This window comes from Acinonyx jubatus, chromosome C2 (genome assembly GCF_027475565.1).
Source record: "Acinonyx jubatus isolate Ajub_Pintada_27869175 chromosome C2, VMU_Ajub_asm_v1.0, whole genome shotgun sequence".
NCBI lineage: Eukaryota > Metazoa > Chordata > Mammalia > Carnivora > Felidae > Acinonyx > Acinonyx jubatus.
The window spans coordinates 69,605,767-69,627,904 of record NC_069384.1 but is presented as its reverse complement, the minus strand read 5'-3'; the positions used below and the strand labels follow the sequence as shown (position 1 = coordinate 69,627,904).

The following is a 22,138-nucleotide window of genomic DNA, read 5'->3' as shown; positions in this document are numbered from 1 at the left end:
CATCATATTCTGCTATCTCATTTCTTCTCAGTAATGAAAAAAAAAAAGATTATTTATTTTTACTCTGCTGTGTGTCCGATGAGTCAGTTTAATGTTGCATGTGGAACAAATGATTGATAAATTGGAATACATGAAACCCAAAGGTGAGCTGCTCTCTGGCCCTGCCCAAACCAGGCCCGTAATAGTCTCAACCTCATGAAGCCCAGGAAGATAAGGTTGATTTCTTTGTCACCCATCTTCCTTCTCCATAGCCATTCTGATTTATTTATCCAATAAATGTTTTTAGGAATGTGCTCAACAGTAGCTTAGTAGTCTTAGAATAAATAACCTTAGACATCCTAGACTGAACCAGACTCGAAATTCTATGCTGGATGACTTGAAAACTTAGATTGCTCTTTTTCTCTTCTTTAAAAAAGGGGGGTTGGAAATGCAACAGGTAGCATTTATATAGTTCAGAAGAGCGTTTAAGTATAAACAGCGTAGAGTCCCCCTCCCACTTTATCTCCTCTCTGCCAAGTTCCTGCCATCACAACCAAGGCTACTATACATGTTTTATGTGTACCCTTCTTAAATATTATGCATATACAAATATATATCCTTGTATGTACTTTTTTATATACAAAAATATGCAGAATTGTGTACAAAATTCTAACCTTGAATATTTTACTTAATAAATCCTGGAGCTTTTTCCATATAAATATATAGAGAGTTTTCTCATTTTATGTTACAGCCACATAACATTAAATTGTATTCATTTTCCATGATTTATTTAACCAGTCCTATGCTGATTGATATTTATGCCATATGTATCTAAAACATAAAACTTTTGTCCTATGTTTGTGACAGTTTGAAATTGAAAATAAAGTTATACTCACCCTAGCAGAGAGCACTTAGGGACTCTGTTAGACATCAGCTTTGAAGAAGGGACAGAGTGCTGAGATCTTATTTAACCAAGTTCCAAGGTTTTACTACTAATTTTTACCATTCTGAGTCACATTGTACCTTCCTACAATTAGTGATAACATTATTCTAATAACCTTTTCAAGTTTGGGGGAAAAATGTCATAATTTCTGGTGACCATTGTTTGCATTAAAGGCATTACCTTGGGGCGCCTGGGTGGCTCAATTGGTTAAGCATCGGACTCCGACTCAGGTCTTGATCTCACAGTTCGTGGGTTCGAGCCCTGCATCAGGTTCTCTGCTGACCAGCTCAGAGCCTAGAGCCTGGAGCCTGCTTTGGATTCTGTGTCTCTTTCTCTCTCTGCTCCTCCCCCATTCATGCTCTGTCTCTCAAAAATAATTAAACACTTAAAAAACAAATAAAAAAATTAAAAGCGTTACCTTTGTGAGTATTATGTTTTTAAGACTTCTTTTGTTTTTATCTTTTTTTGTTTTTAACTAGATCCTTACAATAAATGAGGATGGATCACTTGGTTTGAAAACCCCTAAATCTCACGTTTGTGAGCACTGCAATGCTGCCTTTAGAACGAACTATCACTTACAGAGACATGTGTTCATTCATACAGGTATTTCTTGAATTAAAATGGGCCTATGGCCATTAAGAGATTATTATCTTTACTATTTTCATCTTTGTGTAAATGTCATTCATTTCTAAGACTGTAACTAACCAGGTATTTATTTCAAATCAGAGATTTCATAGGCCAGAATATCAGAAGGAAACCAGGAAAACTTTAAATGAGAAAACAATGGGCACGAATGTGCATAATTAATTAATTATAATTATAATTATATATAATATAATTAAACACTTATCTGGCTTAATGTGTTCTTTTCAGTTAGAGAAACTGTTAAAGAATGTATTATTAAAAGCCTATCAACATTTATTTTTCTCTGCAAGACATCCAGATGGAGTTTGAAATAGGAATTTGGGAATCAGATATTAAAAAATGATAATTAAGAACATGACATTATAGAGAGCAGAACTAAAGACTAATCACAGATCCTTGGGGAAACACACTGGACACGTAGGTTAAATTAAAGGATATGGGGTGGGAAGATAGAGTAGTAAGGTACGTTTGATGAACTAGGAAATTACAGTATCCCAGAAACTCAAAGAAGAGACAGTTCCAAGGAGGGTATAATCAGCAATGGCACAACCTTCATAGAGGATAAAGAGGAATAGAGAACTGAAGAAGAGCTGTTAGAATAAATAGCAAAGAGAGCACGAGTAGCTTTTAAGAAAGCAGAGTATAAGGGTTAAAGCACAAGTGGGTGGTGGAGGATTTGAAACATGGGGTAAACTATTCTATTAAGAAGAAATGGTGAAAAGGAATGAGAGAAAGTAATAAGGTTGGAGTGTTTCAGGATTTCTGGAAAGTTTGTTTGCAAAGGACAGACCTGAAGAATACTTACTAGGAGAGGTTCCAGCAGAGAAGGAATGATTGAAGAGACAAGATTTAAAAAAAAAAAAAAAGGAAAAAGATGTTTGAAAGTTCCCAAAGTCCTGGAGAAAATAATTGAAAGGGCATAAAGTGATAGTTAGCCACAGAGAACAAGGTGGGTGGATCTTCTTTTGGATAAAAAGAAAGAAGAGATGTTTAAGATACCGTAGATAACCTGTAGAGTTCTTTCTAGTCTTCTGATTTTTCGATTGTTTTCTCCTTCCCTCTCTTTCTTCTTTTCCTTTTCCTTTCCTTCTCTCTCTCCCTTTCCTTTCCTTTTCCTTTTTTTCAGATATAGAGCAGATTTGATCTCCTCTTTCTATGATTGTGAGAATGTGTATTTTCTAATTGTGGGGGGGAAATTGAGGAAATAAAATTCTGTTAAATTAATGAATAGTATAAAAATATTTTATGGATAATTTGGAATTTTCAAGAATTTGGGCTTTCAAGATTTATCTTTCCTCAGAAATAGTAACTATGAACTGTGTTTTATCCAGTAACTAATTTGTGGATGTGAAATTATTTTAAGGTGAAAAACCATTTCAATGTAGTCAATGTGACATGCGTTTCATACAGAAGTACCTGCTACAGAGACATGAGAAGATTCATACTGGTGAGTGTTGCCACCCTTCTTAGGGTCATTAAGTTTATCATTCCAAATATGGGGAAAAATTTTTAACAGATAGCAACTGCTTGCCACTTTTCATCAGTTTTGTTTCTTAAGAGTGTATATCATAGTTTAGATTTTTCCTTTCAATAAATCAATCTTAACTGTTAAGACTTGGCTTTAATGTCCAAGCCCAGTAAATTACTTTGAAATAGAATTTCATAATAAAATATATTTAAATTTTTTTTTTTCCAACGTTTATTTATTTTTGGGACAGAGAGAGACAGAGCATGAATGGGGGAGGGGCAGAGAGAGAGGGAGACACAGAATTGGAAACAGGCTCCAGGCTCTGAGCCATCAGCCCAGAGCCCGACGCGGGGCTCGAACTCACGGACTGCGAGATCGTGACCTGGCTGAAGTCGGACGCTTAACCGACTGCGCCACCCAGGCGCCCCGATAATAAAATATATTTAAAAGGATGTAAGAAGATTTTTGTGAAATAGCTTTTTCCTAAGATGTTTCAAAAGTTTAGGGTTAGGTAATTATCGTTCATATTAATTAGTGGCAAGAAGCAAAATGCCTGAGCCCTAAGATACCACACTTTTTTTCCCTTACTAGTTCATGTATATAGCTTACTGTGTCAAGAGAGTTGTAATCCTAATAAATTGGAGACTTCCAGTTTTTTGGGCTAAGTTGTTAATGATTTAGAAACAAATATTTTAGATCACTTATAAAGGAACCCATACCTTAAAAAGTTAAGTCTTATTTTAGAGCAGGTGTTTATTTGCTTTTATTTTATTTTATTTTATTTTATTTTATTTTATTTTTTGACAAATGTAAAACCAAGTTTTATATATAACCTTGACTTAGTAGACTGTTAGCTTTTGACTTTGATGTCTATAAGCATGGTGAAAAGTGTTTCTTTAGAATTTATTTCTAGTGTTTTGCCTTTTTGTGATGGAACAAAAGCAGAGTTGGTGAATTGGTATCACTTTGATTCTTAACATTTAAACAGATTTGGGAATGATGGTGATATATGAATATTGAAAATACTAATGTTCATATTTTTCTATATTAAGTAATTAAGCAAGTATCTGCCCAGTGTTATTATTTTGATGTTTTCTCAGGGTACCTGTAGTACCTATGAAAGGGCATCCTGGACAGTTTGTCATATAAAAGAAGCAACTTCTTCTGCCTAATAACTGCCCTTTCTTTTTGCCCCTAACAAAGAAGCATGAATGTGGCCAGTCTCCTTAAATAAAACTTCCAACTGTGCAGCACATGTATATACTTTAAAGTTCTACTTTTCAGAGATCATTATGCATAACATCCATTTCAGTTTGTTAAGTAAACATGTATTCATCACTTCCAGATGGAAGGGAGTGTAATAGGCACTTTGGGAGAAAGAACAACTTTATTGATTTTATGCAACTTGTAGCCAAATTTGTATTTCTGTACAGTAATAAAACCTGATCAGGTAATGACAAACTGCTTAAATAATTTTGTATGTTCTTAATACCTATTAGGTTTTGATGATTTACTCATTCATTCAACAAAAATTTACTGAGCCTTCAGTATTTTTCAGGTATCAGAAATACACAGGCAATATAAGGTAGTTTCCATGAAATTTATATTCTAATGGGAGAGACATACATATAAACAAGCACAGTGTGAGAAGTGTTGTAGAGTTTTATACAACATGCTGTTGTGCCCTTGAGCAAGAGTCAGATGTGTTAGCTATTAAGGGTATATAGGGAAGGGAACACAGAAAAACTGCAGGAGGCTCAGTTGAGAGAGAGGGGGTGGGGGGAAAGAGGGGAGTGTGTGTGTGTGTGTGTGTGTGTGTGTGTGTGTGTGTGTATCTGACAAAAAGATTTTTGAAACAGTACTTTCTGTTACTGCACTCTGCTATTTTCTGTTCTGTTCTAGTAAATTTTTCTTTAATGTGCTGGTCATAACTCTGTAATCTCACTGGAAAAACAACTGTGCTAGGCCAGGAAGGGTATCTTGGATTTAAACAGGTTATAATGGGTAGTTAATATTTATTGATAATTTACTAAGATCAGATATTGTGCTAATAAATATTTTGTTAAATAGCTCATTTAGTTCTCACATTAATCTTGAAAGAGGTGCTATTACTGTCCACATTTTTTGTTGAGGAAGTAAGATGAAGCACACAGAAGAAGTTAAGAAATTTTTCTAAATTTATATAATCTGGTAAATATATGATGGAGCTAAGATTCCAACTTAACTCTGTGACTCCAGATATACATGTGAAATCACTTAACTGCAGAATGGGACTAGAAGCAGAACAATATCTTTGGACTGTTTTGAGTTTTTCTTGCTATGCCACTAAGCCACTTACAGCTTAGCCTTCCTAAGTTATTTAGTAAATACCTTCCTAAGATATTTAGTAATATCTAAAAAGGACGGAAGCAAAGGCTGGGGTTCTCATGTTATAGAGTATACAGTTAGAAAAAGATGAGAAATTGAGAGGAACAACCAGAGCAAACCAGTAACTATGGTTCCTTAACAGAGAAAAGTTTCTTTTGAAGAGAGACTCAGTTTGCTTCACTGTTCACCCCACCTCAACCCCCCAGATGGAACTGACAAAAAGGGAATTGCTTTTCCTTCTTCATTTTCTTGGTTCTTTTTATGGACTCTTTCTGAAGACAGTAAGGTATTTTTGTCTTGTAATCGAGATACCTGTAAGCTATACCTATCTGGGAATATATATTTAGAACCACAAATATGTTCTCCAACATGTATTATTCTGTCCTTACTGTTCTTCTTTCATGTTTTAAATGGCTTTTAGTTTTGGAGAGGGGGGCAGTGCCCTAAAGTTTGCCCATGTCAAGGCTTTCTCTCTCTAGGTTCTTAATTTAGAAGAATGCATCGAAGTAGTTATGGCAGTAAAGAAATTTTGTGTATTTTTATCCATTTTTAAATTGTCTAGAAGGTAATGAGTCATTTATCAACTGATCCTCAAAGGTCATGTCATGAGAAGAACTGCTAGTTCCTACAGGCTCAGTTTTCCTTATGGTCTCCCTCATTCCTCTAGGCCTCATTCTACTGACTCCTCTAGCTTTCCCAGCCTCCAAGCCTGTACTCTGCTCTATTTGCAACACGATTGAAAATCATTACCTGCTTGACTGCTTTTGTCACCAATCAAGAAATCTGTGGCTTTTAAAAACCAAAAGCTTGATTTGCTTTTCAAATAGAAAATTGTAAAACTCAGCTTGGACAGGTTATCACTTAATAATGTTTCCAGAATGTGGCTTAACCTATGAAATATCATTTTTAGGGGGAGTACTGTTTCATCTAGAGGCTGATCCATGAAATTCTGGTTAAAGCTGTAGCCTAAAGCATTGAAAAGGGCAAATATTCTTGGGACTGCTATTTTTGGCATTTATGGGAGATTTCTATCTTCTTTGTGAATGTGTTCTAGGCCCTTTGCTTACGGTATGTTTGGGAATATGGAAGAGAAGGTTTGGACTTGAAGCCAAGATTGAACATAAACATCTTAATTGATCATTTTGTTTAGGGTCACGTACATACCAAAGTTAAGCATTCATTGTCACTGGCAGATTTACGATGTCATCATGTACTTTTATTTTATCTATGGTGTCTTTTCCTTTGCATTTTCAAATGCATATATAGACTAAGTTTTCAAATAACATATATCCAGTTATGTTCTTCTCTAGGCACCTTGTCACACTTTTACTCTAAGGAAGTGGCAGTCTGCTGCCATGGAGAAGGGGGTATGGGTTTGAGGTGTAAAGAACTTAATATAATTTTCAATATTTTATTTTATTTTATTTGTTTTGGGAGGGGGAGAGGGGGAGAGAGAGAATGAATATGAACCCCAAGCAGGCTCCATGCTGTAGTGCAGAGCCTGATGCAGAGCTGGATCTCACGAACCTTGAGATATCATGACTGAGCTGAAATCAAGTCGGATGCCTAACTGACTGAACCACCCAGCTGCCCCTCAATATTTTATTTTAATTTTGTATTAGTTCTCTAAATTCCAATAAATAGTAAACCACAGAATACCTATCTTGATATTCTGCCTGTTTTAGCAAATCATGGTTATTTTTTATAGTATGGCAGTTTTCATAATTTATTTTTATCTCATTAGTAAGATGTCAGGAGCCATTTTTGTACGTGGGGAAGTTTTTATAGAATGTTCTTCCTCCCTAAAATAAAAAGGATTTTGAAAATAAACCAAATCATTCAGAGTTAAGCATTTTCATTAGTTTCTTTTCCTTTTTTTTAAGGCTTTGGGGGCGCCTGGGTGGCTCGGTTGGTCAAGTGTCCGACTTTGGCTCAGATCGTGGTCATGAGTTTGTGAGTTCGAGCCCCACTTTGGGCTCGGTGTTGCAGCTCTCTGCCTGGAGCCAGCTTCAGATTCTGTCTCCCTCTCTCTCCGCCCCTCCCCCGCTCACACTGTGTCCGTCTCTCTCTTAAAAATAAACATTAAGAAAAAGCTTTTTAAAAGCTTTAGTTCTTCATACATACAATTGTATAGATGAAACATAAGAACCTGGAAAACCTGTCACCTAAGTTAGCACTCTTTACACCTGAAACATGTTGAGCTGCTTTTCCTTTTGACTCTGACTTTTATTCGCAACCATGTTAAAAGGCTGAACGATAGCATTTTCTTTTTTTAAAAACCAGTTGGGCTAGTGGGGTGGAGTAAGAATGTTGATTCACCCTTGACTAAATTAACTCAACACTTTGTACTTCCTTCATTATAGTTCAGTTATTAATAAAACATACAATTTTTTCCTCTTATTTGAATCCCCAATCTGTAGTTTATTAGCTATAATAGAGAGAGGTCTCATTAAAGGAAAATGTTACAGACCTAGTTAGAGTTTAACTCTTGTTTGTGGAGATGAAGGAACTGAATACTGTTTTTGCTACTGAGGATGTTGCCTGCATTACTTGCTGCTGGCACTATGATTGCTGAAGCTAGATACTAGCACTGGCATGGGCAGAGCCTGCCAAGAAAGATTAAGCAGGGAACTAACTACAGATTGCTGTGACTGACATTTCTCTGGTTTAACAAAGCCAGAAACCAGGTTTTTTCCCTCTGTAAAACTGTTGATAGTTCACACTAAAAGATTTGATTACACATAAAATACATATAAAGCTTTAACACTATAAAACCAAGTATCTCAGTAAAGATGTAAAAGAAATCATACACACACCCACATATACACATGTGTATACACACACATACGTACATAAATAAAACTATGTCATACTTTTAAAGTTTTTTTATTTGTTCAGAGAAGTCATTCTGAAAATTAACTCCATTTTAACATTATGCATTAGTACCAAAATACGGAGAACCAGAGGCTGTATAATGAAAGTTGCCTAGTTTTCAATTGTGTATAGTTTGTGTATGTGAGTCCCTTCCCCTCAAATCCATGTGAAGTGTTCTTTGTTAGTTCACAGTGTCTGTAGTTAAAAAAAAAAAAAAAAGTTTATTGTTTGTTTTGACAGTCTCTAGTTTAACAAATGGGGAATCTCGAAGTAGTCTCATTCTTTTATTTGTATCATTATTGAATGAGTGAGCATGTGAGTGGGATGACTCACAATTTGACAAGTCCTGTACAAGCAAGTACAGACAACATGTGCTTGAAGTGTTTAGGCCAGTGAGGATTCAGATTGGTGGCTTCGTGGAAGATGTTAGAGTTTTCCATGTGTTACATGGCAGTTAGGTGTCATCACGGGAACTATAGGTAGTAGAGCAGAAGCATGATGAAGCCAGGATCAGGAGAAAAATCTGGTGTATTGAAGTTGGGAATGTTTGGGCAAAGATAGGTAAGCAGATAATAAGTTCAGAAACACAGAGAGAGTGACAGACATTTTGAAAGACATCAGGACAATTGGAGATGCCACATAACAGGACAAGCCGTGTGTCCTGCTAGGTATGCTAAATGTGCTAGGTTAAAAGAACCGAAAAGAGGCAGGTACTTTAAGATAGTTAAAAAGCTAGAAATTCCTAAGAATTCAGATCATGACCCTAATAATAATGTCAAATAAATTTATTGAGTACCTGTTCTCTGCCAAGAACTGAATTAAACAGTACATAAGTTATCTCACTTTATCCTCACAGCAGTCCTTCAAAGAGAGGCTACTATTCTTCCCTTTTTTTTTTCTTTTTTTCTTTTTTTTTTTTTTTTTTACAGGTAAGGAAACTGCGGGTCAAAATGATTAAATAGTAACTTGCCTCAGTGTGCGCAGTTGGTTAACAACACAGTCCAGGTCTTCAGAATTCATTCTCTTAACCAGTATGCTATTCAAAGGGTAGATCAAGCACCAAGAAAATTTTGGGTTGACAAAAACTTTTGATTTTAAACATGGAGGTTTTTATTTTGTTCGGGTAAGAGCAGAGCCACTCAACAGACCTGGCCTTACAGCTTGCAGGTAACTGGGTGTGCCTGCCTGAAATGAAGTCTGTGGATGTAGGAGTAAGAGCAGGTCCCACCTGATATGGAGTAAACAAAAGCAAGATGGACAGTGTATAAGTGGCCATTCTGAATAGAGCAGAAAAGGTGATGGTGTAGAGTGGGGGTGAAGAGCTAAGACTAGAAAGCTTGATTTTAGAACTGTATTGTCAAATCTTGATGCCAGGCTAAGGAGTGACAAATTTATTATCCTGTAAGCATTATAACATATCAGGGCATTTAAATTCCATGTTGGAAGTATATTATTGGTCTGTGAAGAAAAGTGGAAATTTAGTGAATGTGTTACTTTTTTTGTTAACTGTTTAGAACTAAACGAATAATTTATTCAGATAATTGCAAATGTATTAATCAAGTTTATTTTCAGGTATTAAAGGTTTTTAAACAAATGAAACAACATTGTTAAGCTTTAAGGAATGTAATATTACTTCAGTTTTGTGACCAAGTTGTGAGAAGTAGGCAAAATTTGGAAACCAATGGAGTATTGCAGTGAAACAGAGTTATGTATTTTGGACTTTAGATCCTCTTCATTGTTGTTGTTAATATTTAAATTTATGTACTTTGAGAGAGAGAGCAAGTGGGGAAGGGGCAGAGAGAGAGTAGAGAGAGAACCCCAAGCAGTCTCCGTGCTGTCTGTGCAGAGCCTGGCGCAGGACTCGATCTCATGAACCCTGAGATCATGGCCTGAGCTAAAACCAAGAGTCAGATGCTTAATCAACTGAGTCACTGAAGTGCCCAAGATTCTCTTCATTTTTGGACAGTATAGGATGCACTAATTCTCAGGAAAAGAGCTAAAAAAGGACTCCCCACATTTAACTTAACACATAGAACTTCTAAATTTTTTGAAAGTTACTTCTGGGCAGCAGTTTCTCAGTTTTGATTGTTTTAAAATCATTTTTAGTTACTTTAGAAAATGTGGTTAGTCTAGAACAAGATAAATTACTTTAATATGGGTCTTTCCCTGACTCCCCCCTACCCCTTATTATTTCATACTCCACAGAAGATGAAGCATTAAGACAGTTGAATCTAAATCTGATGGTTTCTTGTACACAATCTTTTGGAAGAATACACAGTTACTTCCTTGAATTCAAATACCTGAAGACCTTCAGTATTTGAAGCTTTTTGACAACTACTACTTATTATTCCAGAATTCATTTGAGTGGATTACCAACATTCATGCTTTTCACATCTAGAATTCGTTACATTTTCAGATGTTTGGATTGGCTGATAAAAAAAAAAAAAATTATTGGTTGAAAAAGTTTTTCATTTGACAACTCTTAATGACAATTTCAGGATTCATATATTTTATTAGGGTCTTTGATGGAAGAGTGGCTGACAAAATGTACTGTCTGGTTTGGACAAAAGATGAAGAAATAGGATATAGAGTAAGGCAATCTGATTTTACTTATCAAGGTTATTTGTTCTTATTTTCCTGGATACTTTAATTCTTTTTAATGTTTATTTTTTATTTAAAAATTTTTTTTTTCAATGTTTATTTACTTTTGAGAGACTAGAGACAGAGTGTGAGTAGGGAAGGGGCAGAGAGAGAGGGAGACACAGAATTCAAAGCAGGCTCCAGGCTCTGAGCTGTCAGCACAGAGCCTGGTGCACGGCTCAAGCCCACGAACTGTGAGATTATGACCTGGGCCGAAGTCGGACGCCCAATCGACTGAGGCACCCAGGTGCCTCTAATGTTTATTTATTTTTGAGAGAATGGATATGAGGCAGAGAGAGAGGGAGACACAGAATCGGAAGCAGGCTCCAGGCTCTGAGCTGTCAACACAGAGCCTGATGTGGGGCTTGAACTCACGAACCATGGGATCATGACCTGAGCCAAAGCTGGACATTTAACTGACTTGAGCCACCCAGGCACCCCTCCTGGATACTTTTAAGTTCCTTAGACGTTATCTCTGAAGAGTTTCTGATTTTCACAAGTTCTTAAATGTTATTATCATTTTCAACTCTTAATTTGAATTTTGTGGAAGTGTCTTAACATTCTTTGAAAGCAGCCACAATAATAGGAACTGCTTCTACATATTTTATAACTTTTTTGCTCTCCTATAGATCTTTGAAGAGAGTCACATGAACTTCATGATACTGTTAGGAAGCAAATATGTCATAGGACTGACATCCTAATGTAGTAGTAGGTAGTTAATTTATCTCTTCAGCTCCATCTCCTGTGCTGCTTTTGGTCATTGATGGAAATACTTCCTACTCTTTATTTTCTACAGGACATAGAAAATAAATCAACTAGAAGTTTATTGATCCCCCCTCCCCGTATATTTTCATCCATCTGTAAATTCTTTCCAAGGCTTAACTGATTCTTCTTTACTTACATTTCATTATCTATTTTGATATTGACTTTCTAAGGGCATATAAAGAATAACTGCTGAGCAAGAACTTTCAGTATGCATTTTTAATTATTCTAGAAAGTATATTCAGTCAACTCTTAATTACCTTGGGGAGCTGACTAGATTATAGATTATTTAAAATTTAAAAAGACAGACGCAATTGTGAAAAAATAAATACTGGCACCAAAAAAATAGCATATATTGCTATTGTTTGAAGCTACAATAGTATTCTTATATATAGTCCTGTTCTGTTTATACAATGGAAGAGTGGTCTTCATCCTTAAAATTTAGTCAGGTGTGTTCTTACCTACTTCATCTACTTTTTAGTTATGTATCATTGGATAAAGGGGAGGGACATGAAGTCTGATCAGCAGTAACTCTAGAGTCTTAAGAAGGTAGCTTTTATACCTATAGACCGATCTTCCTGTTAAGACATTTTATTTTTCTAATGCCAGAATTGGGAGGAAATGGAGGATGGACTCATGGGAACCTGGAATTGAAAGGTATTCTTTTAAATTGTTAGGATTCAGTGAAAAATACCAGGATTTCCTTATGCTAAAGCCATGGGCATAAATGATTAGGGACTAGGAGATATTTGAGGGGCTGTTTGTTATTAAGGAGATGAAATGCGAAGCAGGGGTGGAGAAGAGAACTATCGTTACAAGGAGGGGTAGAGGCCACCTACCAAAAACATTGCTTGATGCTGCACTTAACCGTTGAGACTTCTATTATTTAATAGGAGAATTTGCTCAGTGGCTAACTGATGTTGTGTAGGTTTTTTATGATATTAAAAAGAATTAGATTGTAGCCAAGAAATAGACAATGGTAACAGACTGTTCTAGCAGAATAATAGCAGTTTTGGTCATTTTTCCCTTTGTATTTCATGTGATATTTTGTATTTCTAAGCTGTTAACATTTGCATTATTTTAACATTTTGGATGACAGTTCTTGAATGATGAATATGTTCCTGAATATTGTGTATAAACAAAGTTTACATTAAATCATTACAGTGGTGAATTGAAAGTTGAAGCCATTGTTCTTTAACAATCAGGATTTATTTGGTCAGGAGTGTTTGAGTTTTAGATTGACTAATCAGCTATTAAAGTTTTTTTGTTTTTTGTTTTTTTCCCCTGGGACGCCTAGGTGGCTCAGTCAGTTAAGCGTCCAACTTCAGCTCAGGTCATGATCTCATGGTCCCTGGGTTTGAGCTCCACATTGGACTCTGTGCTGACAGCTTGGAGCCTGGAGCCTGCTTCAGATTCTGTGTCTCCTTCTCTCTCTGCCCCTCTCTGCCCCTCTCTGCTCTCTCTCTCTCAAAAATAAATAAATGATAAAAAATTTTTTTAAGTTTTTTTTTTCTACTAAGTAACTTCTGAAATGAATCCCAATCTTTCTTTTTCTCTCTCATTGCAACAATTGTTTTTATGAGGTTTCTTAGGAATGCCACTATCATACTCTTGCAAAGTAATGAGGATCTGAATTTATGAACAAGACATTAAGACCAGAAATGGAATGAGATTGATGTGAGAGATATTTTAAAGGAAGAATTAAGTATAGATGAAATTTAATAGCAGTGTAAACAGAAGTAACTAATGGAGTGAAGGCAGTATAGGCCAATTGGTTCTCAGCCTTTATTGTGGAACCCTGGGTTTCAAATGAAATCCTACATAGAGCAACATCAATAGTCAATTAAAAAATAAGGGAAATGATTTCAGGTGGTTTCCTTGGCTCTTGATTAGTTGACAGATGTTACCACAAGGATACTGTGCCAGGTTTGAAGTGACTGAAGAATTAGCCTCTGTGGAACAACTGTAGGCAAGAATATTTTCAAAATGGAATGATACACTTTAAATGGTTAAATTAAATCTCAATAAAGGTGGTTTTATTTTCTTAAAAAGAATACACAAGAAAACATTATTTCAGTATAACCCAAAGTGGACTCCACTAAGATGTGTTACAACTGATTGTGGGAGAAATATGTGTGGAGCTGAAAAAGTTTAGTTGAACTAATTTACAGAGCTTGAGAAAATGTAAAGCATTTAAAGCTTGTTCATTGTATTACCTGAGCGGTACTTTGTGGAAACATTTGAATTTATTATGTGTCATTGAACCAGTAGTTATCAACTGCGATCTTTATTTGCTCTAATGGATTTAACCCTTATTGCTCCCATGAATTTTCCTCTGAAACAGAAGCGAATATCCTGACTTATTCTAATAGCAGTTTAATATGTTAGAATTGGTAAAGTTTCATTGGGAGGTTGTTCTTTTTTTTTTTTTAATGTTTATTTTTGAGAGAGAGAGGGAGAAAGAAAGGGAGAGCGAGAATCCCAAGCAGGCTCTACACTGTCAGCACAGAGCCCATTGTGGGGCTTGAACTTGCAAACTGTGAGATCATGACCTGAGCTAAAATCAAGGGTCAGACACTTGACTGACTGAGCCACCCAGGCACCCCTGGGAGTTTCTGAATATAGATGTAACGTTAGAATTTTTCTGAATGAGAACTACTCCCAACCACTATTATGTAGAACAATGGAAAATGGCTCTGAAAATTAGGTTTTGCTGAAGACTTGAAAATGTTTCTTAGTAAGTTAAACCTAATGCTACAAGGGGAAAACAGTGTTGATAGTGAAACTTCTGTGATAAAGTCATTTTCAAAGCTGCTAATGTTGAATCACAAAATGCTGCTTTATACACTTGCCCTATTGTTACCAGTTACAAGAGGCAAAATCTCCATTCCCACATAAATATGGGGTAGATACATTTTCCAGCCTCAAATTATATTTTCATTAGATTTTAGACCTTGATGCAAGCGCAAAAGAAATTTTTGTATTTCACAAACCATTCAACTGTAACGCCACCTCCTCCTTCCTTCAGTTGCAAGTAATTCATCTCCAATGTAATAGCATGCTAAAAGGCAAATATCAAGAAAAGAATCTAACAGAATTCTGTAAATGCCTTCCAAGTGATGAATAATTCTTAATTAAAATTCTATTTTCATGGATTAATGTCAGTATCTTTGTGACTTTTAAAAGAGTTTTAAAGAATACATAAAATCTCATTACAGATCAGCATTAGCAGATAAACATTTGCAATCAACTTTGATGATAAGGAACATTAACTTCCAACCCCAATTCAGTGAAACACAACATCCTCCCATAAAAAATTATCCCAGTCTTCTCATTAGTACATCTGTATGGTCAGAAATTATATTCTATTATTACTTTGCTATTCTGTTATTATCACCCTTATTATTATTATATGTTGAATTTCATCAATAAAATATACATGGAAGTTCTTTTTTCCTTATAGAAGTATGTATACAATATCCTTGATTTTTACCTCTTTGTCCACAAATTTACTTAATATATTTACTTATATTTATATATAATATATATAATATTAATATTAATAATATTAATATTATATATTATATATTATTTATATAATATAATATAATATTATATAATATAGATAATATATATAATATATTATATAATATTATAATATTATATAATATTAATTATTTACTTATACAAATTTACTTAATATATTTACTATCTGACTCTTTATAGGGTAAGTTTGCCAACCAGTGTCAAAGTTTATTCTTTGACTGTCCTACTCTGTCAGTTCTTAGACCTCTGCTTTATTGATGATCTTGTCATTCATTCTACCTCACTCTTGGTCATACCTTAGGCTAGTGGTTACCAAACCTTAATCTCTTCATGATTTCAGTTTCTCATTTTCTAAGCACTATCTCCTGTCATTGCTGCTGATGCTTTCTGGTACTTAGGTTTCAACAATCTTTTATCTCTACTAGGACCTACAGTCCAGTCATTATACCTCCTTTTCACTAGCGCTCCTTTTCCTCAGCATCTCTTTCCTTTCCAGTTTAAATTCTGTTGTCATCGTAATCACTACTTTGCTTAACTCATACTTTTTGTTCTCTCTCATACATAGTACTCACTTGGCTAAATTACAACTTTGGGAAATTTAACTCTTGCCGTTTCTGAAATAAAACAAAGCTGTGCTGAATTAGGGTTACATTAAACATTAAGTGGGGCCCTTAATGCCTTTTGGAAATCGTGTATTCCCTCACAGTCCATTCAGTCTACCACTCATCTAGATGGGGTCCATATTTCAGCCCATGAGCCAGTTCCACCTGTTGCCTGTTAGGGTAATTAAACTTTTATTGGAACATAGCCATATCCATTCCTTTATGGAATGTCAGTGGCTGTTTTCTCCCTCTAGTACCAGAGTTGAGTAACTGTGACAGAGATTGTATGACTCTGAAAACCTAAAATATTCACTGTCTGATCTTTTACAGAAAAAGCTTGCCAACCTTTCTCCCAAATATTTCATACCTTCTCCTTTTCATAAACCTCCGACATTTCTTCCTACCCTCTCACTTTCAGCTGATTGTCTGTTTACTATTTCACTGAGAAAATCAAAATAATCAAAAGAGAACTTTAGATCCTAGTACTGTATGTATTCCTCTGTGAGTTGGAAAGCTTTCGATCTTTTGGAGGAAGATGGGCTAATAGTGATTTATTTTATTTTGCAAAATAGCTGGGGATTTTTCTGGTGTTTTGTATACGTATACATTTAGATAGTTTAATTTTCGTTACCTTTTTCTTCTTAAGGGAAATATATTTTCTTGGCTTTAAACTTCTTTTTTTCATTATTTTAAACTGAGGTTTAATATACACACAATAAGCTTTACTATTTTTAGTGTATACACTGTGTATACAAATGTATAAAATTTATACATTTGTGTAACCACCACCACAGTCAAGATAGAGAACAGTTGTCACTCCCCCAAATTCCTCTCCAATTCCCATCCTTTGCCTCTTTCAGGATATCCTATAAATTAAACCATGTGGTTTGTATCCTTTGAGTCTAGCTTCTTCCACTTATCATAGTGCCTTTGAGAGTCATCCATGCTGTTGATGCATCGGTTATTTCATTCTTTTTTACTTCCGAGCATTGTTCTATTGTATGGATATACCACAGTTGGTTCACCCATTCTCCAGTTGAGGTATATTTGGGTTGTTTCCAGTTTTGGGTGATTATGAGTGAAGCTTCTATAAACATTTGCTTTTAAAATTTGCATATAGCTTTTTTGTGAACACATTTTCATTTTGCTTAGGAAACTACCTAGAAGTGGAATTGCTGGGTCATATTTTAAGTGTATGTTTAACTTTATAAGAAACCACCAAACTGTTTTCCCAAGTGGCTATACCATTTTGCCTTCTATAGTAGTTTGTAAGCAGTCCATTTGATCTGTATCCTTGACAATACTTGGTATTGTCATACTTCTTTTTTTTTTAGCCATTCTAATAGGCATGTACTTGTCTTTCATTGTTTTAATTTGCATTTTCTTAAGGACCAAACATGTTGATTATCTTTTCATGTGCTTATTTGCCATATGTATGCAAATACAGATATTTGAGGGATGGTTAAAAGTATCAAAGAATGTGTTTGGTAGCAGATACATGATTTGCAGTTTTTTCTCCTATAGACTTATTTTTTCAAATTGATAGAAAAACATGATTTTCATGAAAGACCTCTTCGTGTTTTCCAAAATAATGTTACATTTAATTTCAGTTTTATGTACAATATTAACTTCCTATTTCTAAATGTAATACAAAATAAAAAGTAAGATAGTAATGAATCTACATTAATTATTTTCTGAAATATGCAGAAACCCAAAACTAAAAATTTGGCAAAAATATTAGGCTTCATTTTTCTCCTTGTTAATATGGACGATAAGTTTTATTATATATTTCAAATAATTTTTTATATTCAATGGATAATATAAGACTTCTTATATAACATCTGTTATCTAAAAAACGGGTTAAACTGTGAGTCAGTGTTTAGTACCAGAGTGATGAAGCACTAAAAGAATTTAATTTACATCATATGGAAAATAAATTACCTTTGGAAAGTATTTTTAACCTGTAACTTGTTTGTTTTTATTCTAATTATATACAATGTAATTCGTCAGATTTGTGCTTTGCTTGCAGCAATTAAAATGCTGTTACTGCATCATATATTGAATTAATGGCACAATCTCAGTAAGCAACGATTCTCATTCACAGTGAATAGTCTTAAGAGTCCATAATGAAATTCATAAAGACTTGGTACCATCAAAATAGATTATATAAAATTTTAGAAATTCCATTGTAAAAGTATTGAAGTTGGTACTAAGTACTAAGTTTTAAAGTAGTAAGGCAGTTTGCTTGTCACTGACCATTTTTTTGGAAGTAGAAGATGGGGAGAAAGTAGACAGAAGATATTGGACCCAGTCTCAGGTTGCCCTAATCCATTTGGAGATTTAGGTTATCAGTCCCTACACTGAGTGCTTAGAAGAAAGGGTGAACTCTCTTTAAAAGACATTAACATCATCCAGAGCCTCTACAAATTTTCATATGTAGTGCTTTGCATTCAGCCAAAAATTACAGTGCATACCAGGTGATAGGACAGAATCACAAAAAAGTAAGAGGAAAAATACAGATAATAAAAAACAGTCTTTAGGGTGGCTAAGATGATAGAATTATTTGGGAAAGACTGTAAATCATAGAAGGAAAATGGTAGAAAGGTATAGAAAATAGGTAAAAAGATGGAGAATTTTACCAGAGAATTGCAGTCTGTAAAAAAAAGAAAATGAAAATTCTAGAACTGAAAAATAAAATATTTGATATACAGAGTATATATATATAACATAGGCTTAACAGAAGAATAGAGATAATGAAAGAGAAGGTTAGTGAAAAGTGGTTTGATGTCACTAGAAAATATCACAGAGAGAAAAAAATGAAAACAGAAAAAGAGACATAAAGGATGTAACCTTTTTCACTGGGATATAGAAAGTGCTAGTTATGATAGAAAAAAAAATTGATAAATTGGGTTACATTAACGTTAAGACTAGGTTCGTTAAAGACTCTGTTAAGAAAGTGAAAACTAAACCTGATGATTATGTACAGAATTCCTACTAATTTGTTATGGAGAAGACAAGCTAATAGAAGGGTAGGTAGAACTCTTGAGCAGTCACTTAACACACAAAAAGGATATCCAGATGATTAGCAAACCTGTGAAAGGGTATTCAATTTCATTAGCCATGAGGAAAATTGCTTAAGATTGCAATCCAATACCACTTGAACACACCCCAGAATGGCTAAAATGGAAAATACACACCCTACAAAGTACTTAGAAGGATGTGGATCACTCAGAACTCTTATATACTGCTGTCAGGTATGTGAATTGGGACATCCACTTTAGTAAACTTTATCTGCCAAGGCTGCACATGTTGTGTTTATATAGTACACGTATATTCACCAAAAGGCATGTATAAGAATGTTAAAGCAACATTGTTATTAATAGCCCAAAACTGAGAACATCCCAGATTTCCATAAAGAGTTGAGTCAGTAAATCCTAGTACGCTCATGTGATAGAATACCAAACACGATGTTGTGATAAATCTTAAAAGCATGACGTTGAGTATAGGAAGCCAGACACAAAAGAATACATACTGTATGACTCCATTCAGTTTAAGTTCATAAAAAGGCAAAATGAATTATGTGTCAGAAATCAGGATAGTGAATACTGATGGAGAGAGGGTAGAAGTGCATCTGTGTGCATAGCATTCTGTTTCTTGGATAGGATACTGTTTACACAGGTGTATTATTCACTTTGAGAAAATTCAGTAAACTGCATTTATGTTTTGTATACTTTTGTGTAAGTATATTACACCTCAATCCATCTGTTTTTAGAATATGATAAAGGTGTCGTCTTTGTACTTTTCTGTATGCTTAAAATTTCCATAACAGTTTATTAAAAGGCAGAACTAATCTCTAGTGTCAGGAGTGATTATCTTTGAGAGATTAGTGACCAAGTGAGGCTTCATGAAGTGCTTAGAAGATGCTAGTGATGTTCTTTTTCTTGATTGTGGGTGCTGGTTAAATGAGTCAGTGGACTTTGTAAAAATTGAGTGAACTATGATTATGATTTGTTTACTTTCTCTATGACTCTTACACTCCAATAAAAAGTTTGCTTGCTTAAAATGAAGGAAGGAAGAAAGAAATAATGGGAAGCATTAGGTAAAATAAAATTGTTGATAATTATTAAAGCTGAGTGATGGGTACAAGTACTCTTTATATTGTTTTGTGTATGTTTGAAAATATTATAATAATTAATATAAACTATAGGGACAGACAGCAGATAATAAGTTGCCTGGAGAAGGGGGAATAGAACGAGAAAGGGTGAGAGGAAGGGATTATATAGTTGAATTCATTGTCTTGAATGTGGTGATGTTTTCAAAGGTGTATTCATTTGTGAAAACTCATCAAACAGTCAAATAGTATGAAAAAAAAAAAAACACAAGAAAACCTAGGTTCCATCTATTCCACTCTTGTTCTTTTCTTGTCATTTCCAGACACTGACAGGCACTTAGTACTTGTTAATGAATTGATGAAAGCCTGGTGTGCATTGGTCCACAGTTTGGGATTGCTCTGAGATAAACCATGAGGTAGATAGATGAATTTGCTGCTGATGTGATTTTTCTGGAGATGAAAGAATGCCACCAGTGTTTTTGTTCCTGGGCCTGATTATATTAGTACCATGACTTTGGGCAAAGGTTTCCTAGCCTGGCAACTGGGGATAATGTACTTAATTGATAAGAATAGAGTTGATTCAACTGTAAGAGTGCCCAGCAAGTGCTTGGCACATGGTAGGTGCTCAGTAAAATGTTAAGATTAAAAACATAAACCAGACACGTGTTCTAGGTTGGAATGCATATTTCACCCGCATTTTTAAGATGACACTTTAAAAAATAGAATACTTGACTACTTCATGCTATGTTCTTAGAACTGTTGTGCTTGTTTATTATCTTTGTTTAACTGACAGCTGAATTCAGAAAAATATAGCTGCTTGAAATTGTTACTAATTCTGAGTCCCATTGTCTGAATTCTTCGCTAAAAGTTCTCTTATGCTACTTGCCCATGTTAGGTTATCTATACCATCCTTCTTAGATGCACTATATATGAAATAAAAGTGTTGGCTGCAATTAATGTAAAAAGGCAAATCATTTTTATTGTGACAGTAATAGAGACAGTGGGCAAAAAATCAAAAGACCCTGATTAGGGCTCAGATTAGGAAAAAATATTTTAGTGATTAAAAAAAACTATGTTTTGAGAGAATGCTTCTTCATCCTTTGATGCCCTAGTTAATTTTTTTTTTAATTTTTTTTTTTTTAACGTTTATTTATTTTTGAGACAGAGACAGAGCATTAACAGGGGAGGGGCAGAGAGAGAGGGAGACACAGAATCTGAAACAGGCTCCAGGCTCTGAGCTGTCAGCACAGAGCCCGACGCGGGGCTCGAACTCACAGACCGTGAGATCATGACCTGAGCCGAAGTCAGACGCTTAACCGACCGAGCCACCCAGGCGCCCCAATTTTTTTTTTTAAATAAAGGAAAGCTGATGTGCATTTGCCCAATCTTATATGAGGATAGTGTCATAAATAAGAAAGATAAGCTGATGATGGGTTTCTTTCTTTTTATGGAATGCAGTATAGAATACTGCATAGAATAGAGTTCAGTGTAGAATAGAGTCTGTTGATTTGGTAACCTCTTTATGTGGTTAGTGTAATCTTAATTGTTTTCTAGAGCACTTGTTTTCAAGAGGTAGCTGGAAAATGGGGTTTTATATTAAGTTCAAAATCAGACTAAAATGTTTACAAGTCAAGGTAGTGCTTACTTAGCTCATTGTTTAAAATTTACATTTGAGATTCTAACTTAAATTTCCTTTTGTTATTATTTTAATTTTGATCTTGTACTGCCTAGGTGTTATCATTAGGACATCAATCACTTAGTGTTAATATGCTTAGATATTGTTACACGTTGTGTATTGGATGCATGTGTTGGCCCATTAGAGAAGTAAGATGTGGAAATTGCCATAATTGTATGATGTTCAGTTTAATTTTAGACTTAGGACAGTGTTTGTTTGTGTTCCACATGTGAGTCCTAGACCAACTCTCAAATCTTTAAAATTGTGAATAAGGTCTGCCTGGGATATTGCTCTTAACTGGAGGTGACTGATAATTTTTTACTGTTGTCTGTCTCATAAAGCGAAGTCTAAAACCTAAGCCAAAAACAGCTCCCCACCCGCCATTTGCTGTTTCATCTTAAGAAGACTAGACCACTTAAAAAATTACGATGTAAATGTATAATTTCATAACCCCACAAAAGAAAAAAAGCCAAAGGAAACGAAAGAACTCTTTCTTCATTTTCTTTTGTGGGAGGAGGTGGTGACC

The 22,138-nt window shown here is 34.8% G+C and overlaps 1 protein-coding gene across 7 annotated transcripts in view; it reads left to right on the top strand.

The window, feature by feature from the left end:
• ZNF148 (zinc finger protein 148) overlaps positions 1 to 22,138 on the top strand; it is a 126,425-nt gene that overhangs the window by 88,880 nt on the left and 15,407 nt on the right. For all 7 annotated transcript variants that reach the window (XM_027061063.2, XM_027061065.2, XM_027061068.2 and 4 more), the window contains 2 exons: positions 1,402 to 1,525; positions 2,931 to 3,014. In XM_027061063.2, coding sequence (XP_026916864.1) covers positions 1,402 to 1,525; positions 2,931 to 3,014 — 208 coding nt within the window. The remainder of the gene's footprint in view (positions 1 to 1,401; positions 1,526 to 2,930; positions 3,015 to 22,138) is intronic.